The following is an 8288-nucleotide window of genomic DNA, read 5'->3' as shown; positions in this document are numbered from 1 at the left end:
TCAGTGGTTATATTTGATAGCAAAATAAAAAGTATGAAATATAACACAGATTGATCAAGAATATTGTATATAGGGGTGCTTAAAAACCCGATCATCCCGATTAATCCAAACCCAATCCAATGTGAAATAATCCAACTAGAAGCAACCCGATATTTATCGAGTTGTAAAATATTTAAACTGTAGGTATTGGATTAACATTGAGTTACGGTTATTTGAATCTAACTCAACCCGATAATTTAATATGATTGTTGTATCCCTATTAATATGTACATAAAAAAATTACACTGTCATGAATCATCTTCATGTGTATATTAGACAATTTAACCATCACATACCCTCTTCATATTCATATTTTTTCGATCTCATCTCGACCTCTATATAACTACTTCTTTTATATATATATTCTTAAAATTTGAATATAGATATATGTAAATTGAAAAAAATAATTGAATATGACATATTTAAAATTTAAGAAGTATGTATAAATTGTACCAAATGGTTAATGATGAAAAATGATTATAAGTAGAGAAAACAACATGTTCAAGGTTAGAAGAATATTTCAATATACCAAAGTATCAATCCGACAAAACCATACGGTTTGAGTTGGGTTACACTTTAGTTTGGATTAAATTATTTCAAACCATAAATATTAGGTTCAATTGTTCAAATGTCTCCGTTCACCCATAAACATCCCTAATATTATATACACTATAAATCGTGTATTGTCCATGTTCCCATCTCCGAGAGGGTTAAGTTAGTGTATCCATGTATCCAACCCGACCCGAGACGTATATGAAAGCATCGTCGTTAACTGAGTCGGATGAACCGAATACCCACCGGAAAACGGGTCAAACAGCCATCCCTAGTTACCTACACAAGTCCTTACCAAAACATGTGCCACAAGCATAGTGCGTATGTTCGGCGGCTAGTTTTGTTTCTTAATGTGGTGGGTGCACAATGAGCAATCTGACTGCCTACCCGGTCAACAGTGACGTGGAGCTATCTCATTCGTCCACAACATCACCTACCTGTACCTGGAACAAAACTCCGAGAACCCTCAAATCCTTTTCAGCCCTGTCGAAAGCCATTAGTCTTTCTCAAATCCAGCCTCCGACGTCCTTTCCACCGTCAACATCCTCCGCGTTCCACCATCGTTCAGAGCTGAAATGGAGGCCCTGTGTTTCACTCCTTGCGTCAAAATCCCTAACAATGGCGTCATATTACACAATGTCAACACGACGAGGAGGAGGAAACCTTCCGTTTCCGCCACCATGTCCAAATCAAAGGCGGAGATGGACTTGCTGTCCGCGACGGAGGCCAACGCAATGGCTGCGGTGTTGCGGAACCGAGAACAACTACCAGCAGTGCTTCGAGTGTCTCCGTCTTCATTGCAGTATGAATCAGGCCAGTTGGGCGCTGTGCCGGACCATAAGGTGGAGGAAGGCCATGGTATTTTGAGTGAGATGGAGTATTTGACGAATATATTGTCGTCGAATCGAGTTTATGACGTAGCAATTGAATCGCCGTTGTCTCTCGCGTCCAAGCTTTCGGAGAGGTTGGGTGTGAATATGTGGCTTAAAAGAGAAGATCTTCAGCCTGTAAGCACACATCTAAACACGCTTTTGCACTTATTTTGATTCAAATAGTCATGCCGATCATTTGCAAACAAGATAAAAATTGAAACTGAGAATCGCTGGCTTTGATTCTCAGAAGTGACTCTGTCTAAGACTGACTGAGTAATCTGTTTTGAGCAAAAACCGAACTCTGGACCTTGAATATGGAACTCGTATAAATGTAACACTAAGATGTTCATATTTCTAGTACTCAAACTTGTTAATGGAGTTGTAAAATTTTGATCGAAACGTTTTCATTGATCCGCATGATAGTATTTGGAAATTTGTTAATTTGATGACCTTGCTTTTCCTCTTAAATTCTATGTTGTTTATATTAAGAGATTAAAAGTAATACTGGATGGTAATTTGGGTTGCAGGTTTTCTCGTTCAAGCTTCGTGGAGCATATAATATGATGGCAAAACTCCCGAAGGAACAACTGGCACAAGGTGTTATCTGCTCGTCTGCTGGCAATCATGCTCAAGGGGTTGCATTAGCAGCCAAGACACTGGGCTGCGATGCAGTGATTGTCATGCCAGTTACCACACCCCAGATCAAGGTTTTGATTTTGTTTTGTGCTACTTATGTTTGCTTGACGATGCATGCATATATGTTGTTGACTTGTTTCTACAGCCTTCAGATATTTTTTCTGCTTCATACCTGACCTTGTGATTATCTCATTGTCCAATGATGCATTTAGTGGGAGTCAGTTAAGAGGTTAGGTGCAACAGTTGTCCTTGAAGGTGATTCCTATGATGAAGCGCAATCATATGCCAAAAGAAGAGGTGAAATGGAGAAACGAACCTTCATTCCTCCTTTTGATCACCCAGATATCATAATGGGCCAGGGAACTGTTGGAACGGAAATCGTGCGCCAAATGCAAGGTCCACTCCATGCCATATTTGTGCCTGTGGGGGGTGGCGGCTTGATAGCTGGCATTGCTGCTTATGTGAAGAGGGTTTCACCAGAGGTGAATGTGCTTTCCTGTAAAATACGTTTTATTTTTTCTTGAATAATATATATGCAATAACAAATTTTTTTAGTTGTATATTGTTTTTTTCTTACACATGCATTCTTCTATGATCATAGATAAAAGTCTGTTACTCATTAAATATGTTTATTTTCACTGGGTAAATTCTTAATAGACTTGGGATCTTATGTAGTTCTTAATGTCATGATAAGTAATACTTCAGACTTAATTGTCGATACTTGACTGACTGACTGCCATTATTGGTTTAAATCTAATGGCATACCTTTCTATTCTGGTTTCTCTGACCTTAAAGATGGTTTTGAAAGTTTTTGATATAATTGTGACAATTGCTTCTCTGAAGAAATTCATCATCACATCTTACAAATTTTGTATAAATTTATTTTCCTTAAATTGTAGTTTTTTACCCTTCAAGTTTGCATATATTCCATCCACGAAGAGACTCTCACTTACTGAAATCACTTACGCAGGTACGGATCATCGGTGTGGAGCCTGCTGATGCTAATGCAATGGCTTTGTCATTGCATCATGGTCAAAGAGTAATGCTTGATCAAGTGGGAGGCTTTGCAGATGGTGTTGCTGTTAAGGAGGTTGGTTCGGAAACTTTCCGTTTATGTAGGGAATTGATAGATGGAGTAGTTCTTGTCAGCCGTGATGCTATCTGTGCATCCATAAAAGTGAGTCTCTTCCCTTGCTGTGTGGATACAATCTTCTTTCTTTGTTTTTCTATGTTTGTACGTGTTTGCATAGGTAATGGAGCTTTTGAACCAATAAATTGATTTAGAGATGACCTATGGTGAATGAACTTTATGTCATTTTCTGGCATTTAAAGATCATCATGCCAACATTTTCCTGTAGGAATTAGATGAACAAAGCATGGAATCTGTGATTCATTTATTAGGAGTTTTTAAACCACAGTTCAGGAATCTATGTTATATTCTTTCGTCGTTTACTAGTATGGATTCTTCCAATCCTCCCTGATTTCAACTATTAGGGTCTTATGGATGTCCTGAATAAATTGATCAGCACATGAAGAAATATAAAAACAGACATATCATTGGTGAAATAGGAACTTCATATAACTAGGACGCTACAGGATGCCTCTCCATCCCACATTAAATGGTCTTCTGAAATTAAATTCAGAATAGTTACATAGTGTTGTGATGGGTACTTCTTTGGGGGCAAAAGGAGGACAATGTATTTATAGGCAATAAGCAACAAGATACAGAACTTGATAAGAAGATCTCATATCAAAAGGCTAAATCTAGTTGTGAAATCTCACTCAAACAAAAGAAAGACGGTTAAGAGCTGAACATCGTACCAGGGAGCATCATCCATTGTTTGAGGATTTAGGTAGAGTCCAAGGTTAGTTGTCCCAAAGATGGATACTTGAATCTGAATAATGGGACCCATCGAGTATTTTATGCATCGATCATTGTAAAGTGTAAATGCAAATTGATCTTTTTCTTGTTTGCATGGGTTTAGATTCTTTTGATCAATAATACATGTGTTTGTGTTGCAGGACATGTTTGAGGAGAAAAGGAGCATTCTGGAACCAGCAGGTGCCCTTTCGCTTGCTGGGGCTGAAGCATACTGCAAGTTCTATAACCTTAAGGATGTAAATGTTGTAGCAATAACTAGTGGAGCCAACATGAACTTTGATAGATTGAGATTGGTAACAGAGCTTGCAAATGTCGGTAGGCAGCGAGAGGCTGTGCTTGCAACTTTCATGCCAGAGGAACCTGGAAGCTTTAAGCAGTTTTGTGAACTGGTGAGTACTCGCACAAGTACATGCCACAAGTTATATATGGTATTGTCATCGTAGTTAAATTTTGTATATTAATGGTCAAACTAATATTATAATATATCTTCCAACAATCAACCTTATTCTCTTTACAAAATATTAAGAATCTCAGTTGATAACAAAACATGGAAACATGTTCTTATGCTTAATTTTGTATTCAAGCAAGGTTTCCATTGCTAAAGTTGGTTTATGAATTGATATGCAAATTGCTGAACAGTTGTTTCAGATAAAATGACGTTCGTAACACTTCCTTGCATTACTTGTGTGAAAGTAAATGATCTCTCTATTGACTTGGCTTGATGCACTAATATGGAATGGAGTTAAGAAGAAGAAAACTGTGTACTAGTTTGAACCGTGGAAGTCATATCCCGGTGTCAATGCTGTTGCTTTTGTTGGTAACAGGCCTCATTAACACTTGCATTTTTGGAATTGGAAGGTTTGAACTTCAGTACGTAGACATAAGTTTTATTGTTCAACACTTGTATGTCGATAAAAGGAAAGACATTCTACTCTTATGATAGTACTTTGTATCTATGTGGTTAGACATCACCTTTCCACATGAATAAATAGGAAAAGAATAAGAAAGAAATTATCTTAGTGGTGCATTTGAGCTCGAAGCTTTCGGAAGTGATAGAGCAGCAGCTGACTATGCTACTTCATGAGAAAAAAGAGTTCCAGTAATTAGGAATTACTCGTATTACTAGTTTTGTAATCTCAAGGTGAATATAGGTAAAAGTCACTGATAGGAACACTCTGGAAGTAAGACGAATGAATACTGAAATAGACCGTATCAAGAAAAAGATGAAATACTGAATGAATTTCTGAGAAACCTGCAAGCACACATTCTATAGAAAGGACAGGTTAACCATCTCTGACCATCCCTTGTTTACAGTTTCCTTAACAGCATGATTAACAATAATTTTTGTTGGCAGATTGGGTCAATGAATATCACCGAGTTCAAGTATAGATATGACTCTCAAGAAAAACAAGCTCTAGTCCTGTACAGGCAAGAACCTTCTATCATTTTCAGCAAATTTTGAATATGCTTCATCTGAAATGTTCAACTCTGGATGAGATGCGCTCGTGAGATTGTGTCACCAGCCAACTTTTTAGGCTATATTTGGAAAACTAGCTGATAAACTAGTCATATTCGGTAAAAAAAAAAAAAACAGTATCTGATAAGCTAGCTGACAATGTAAAATGACCTAAAAGGGCATGGTGAAATACTAAATGAAAAATAGTAAGGTGCATAATTGGAAAATAAAATGGAAGAGAAAGCCCTTGGAGCTTATTGAAACGTGACGAAGTAGTTTTTCAAAAAGCTAGCTTATTATAACCAAGCAGTTTTCCAATGAGCTAAAAAAATGAGCTAGCTTATTGTGGCTGTAGTTTGTCGTTCCTTGTGTCTAGGTTTTGTCATGCTACTGGTACCAAATATATACATAGACTGGAGAACAACAAATAACAAAGTCGCGAATTGATTTTTTTTTTCTTTTCTTATTGTTACAGCGTTGGTCTTCATACAAAGTTTGAACTCCAAGCAATGGTGGAGAGAATGGAGTCATATCAACTAAAAACTATAGAATTTACAAACAATGACATGGTTAAAGATCATTTACGGCATCTGGTAATGTTTTTCTCTATTGTCCATGATTCATTATGAACTCTTGCTGTTCCCATCCTTCTGCCCTTCAACATGACATGGTTGGTGGTTCTATAACAGAAGGATGTAGTTTTCACCTTTATAAGCATGTCAGTTTTTTACCTTAATATAAATGTAAGGGGTTGTTTGGTTCGCAGAATGGAATTTGGTGGAATCGGAATCCATCAAAGGAATCTGACTTTGAAACAATTGTAATGGAATTTGGTGGAATCGGAATCCATCAAAAGAATTTGACTTTGAAACAATTGTAATAGAATTTGACCATGCGTTTGATTTGTAGGAATTGGAATGGAATCTCTTAAAAGAATTGGAATCTCCATCCTTCCAGGTCCTACCTGGACCCACCCGCCAGCACCCCAGCCCCCTGACCAACCATCGCCCCCGGTCCTACCACCAACCTCTGCCACCCCTGGTCCCCACACCTCCACCTAATTCCTGCCTTGCACCCACCATCGCCCCCGACCCCACACCCTACCACCCACGTGGCAGAGGGTAGTTGTGACGATGATAGTAGTGGCCTAGTGGTCAGTGGGGGTTGGGTGGTAGTTGTGACAACTGACAATGACAATAGTGGTGTGGTGGTCAGTTAGGTGGGGGTGGGGTAGTAGTTGTGACGACGACAATAGTGGCATGGTAGTCGGTGGGGGTGGGAGCTGTGATGACGACGATAGTGGCAGGGTGGGGTTGGTGTGGGTGGGTGGGTGATGAGGTGGGAGTGACAAATGCGACGACAACAGTAGTGGCATGGTGGTCAGTGGTGGGTAGGGAGTTAGGGTGGGGGTGGGTGGCGGTAGGGGTGTGGGCATGACAGTGACAATAGTAGCATGGTCGTGGGAAGGGGAGGGATGGTTGGTGTTGGTTAAATTGGATGCAAAATGATGAAATTCAATTCCTTCAATTATGCCAAGGAATGATAAATTCATTGATTTGTGGAATTCAATGGAACTTGAAGGATTCCGTCCATTTCAAGAAGTGAACCAAACAAAGGAATTGGAATTTGGTCAAAGGAATTTGTCATTTCAATTTCATCAAATTCCGCGAACCAAACGGCCACCAAGACTCGTAACATGATGAAACTGAATTGCTGATTTCTTAAATCACCAAAAGACTAAACTAGCGTGGATTTGCAGATGGGTGGTCGAACTAACGTTGAAAACGAGCTTCTTTGTCGGTTTGTATTTCCGGAAAGACCAGGGACTTTGATGAAATTCTTGCACGCTCTGAGTCCACGTTGGAATATTAGTTTGTTTCATTATCGTGCACAGGTTTGAATTCTATTATTCCTGTTTTATATCCTTTTAATTTAATTAGTCTTGGCAAGCAGTCAAAATATAATGCTTGGTTTCCAGGGAGAAGCTGGTGCAAATGTTTTAGTCGGTATTCAAATTCCGTCAACCGAATACTGTGAGTTCCGGGAGCGTGCCAACGATCTTGGATACGAGTATGAAATGGAAACGGATAATGAAGCATTCCAGCTTCTAATGCGTTGAAGGCAGTGACCAGAGCTCGAATGAATTTTGACTTCATGTTTCCACCCAAAACATCTTGTTGTAGTGGTAGGTAAATTTTAGGTAATACGTGTTGTTTCTGTGTGTAATTGTCTTACTGTTTTATGAGCTTTCTTGTGGACCGTATTTATAATCCTAATCGTTTGTCCACAAATAACGTCAAAACCATATGGATGTGAATAAGACTAGGAGATATGGTCACCGAGAACAAGAGAGATTTTATAAGTCTAAATTTTTTTAAAGAATTATTAAAAAAAATACCTCCAAGATTGTAATGGTTTACAGTTATTTTATAATGAACCAGTTGACAAACAAAAATTGTGTTTAGAAATAATTCTGATTTATTTTGTATAAACTAACAAAACTAAAACTGTTGGTTTTCCATTGGCCATAAGTTTTTGATATAAAACGTTTTTAATATATTCGAGAAATAATTTAAATATCCAATTATTGATCAAAAATTTTATTGAAACGAGGTCATATGGACCTTTACATGACATCATAAATACAATTATATTTCGAAGCGTACACTTCTGGTTGTCTGGAATGAATCTAGAAGATCTTTAGGAAAGTGCAGCTGGCATACCTTAATACTGGATTTTGCTTTCAAATTTTAAAGAAATAAACGCTACTAAGAATGTTTGGATTTGGGTTGGAGGAAACACGTAACACCATATACCAAACTGCACCAATAGGTTTTAAAGTTTCTTGAAT

The 8288-nt window shown here is 38.1% G+C and overlaps 1 protein-coding gene across 1 annotated transcript; it reads left to right on the top strand.

Annotated features, from left to right (window-relative positions):
* The first annotated feature begins 1099 nt into the window (after window positions 1-1099).
* On the top strand, window positions 1100-7728 carry LOC112522060 (threonine dehydratase biosynthetic, chloroplastic-like). Its single transcript, XM_025131130.1, has 9 exons — window positions 1100-1598; window positions 1991-2170; window positions 2312-2581; window positions 3070-3276; window positions 4122-4370; window positions 5336-5409; window positions 5913-6030; window positions 7197-7331; window positions 7416-7728. The coding sequence occupies exons 1-9, from the start codon at window positions 1167-1169 to the stop codon at window positions 7554-7556; spliced, it is 1806 nt and encodes a 601-aa protein (XP_024986898.1). The 5' UTR covers window positions 1100-1166; the 3' UTR covers window positions 7557-7728.
* Window positions 7729-8288: the final 560 nt, after the last annotated feature.

The sequence above is a fragment of the Cynara cardunculus genome, assembly GCF_001531365.2.
Source record: "Cynara cardunculus var. scolymus isolate 2C chromosome LG 11, CcrdV1, whole genome shotgun sequence".
NCBI classification, from domain to species: Eukaryota; Viridiplantae; Streptophyta; class Magnoliopsida; order Asterales; family Asteraceae; genus Cynara; species Cynara cardunculus.
This window is presented reverse-complemented; position numbering and strand designations above follow the sequence as displayed.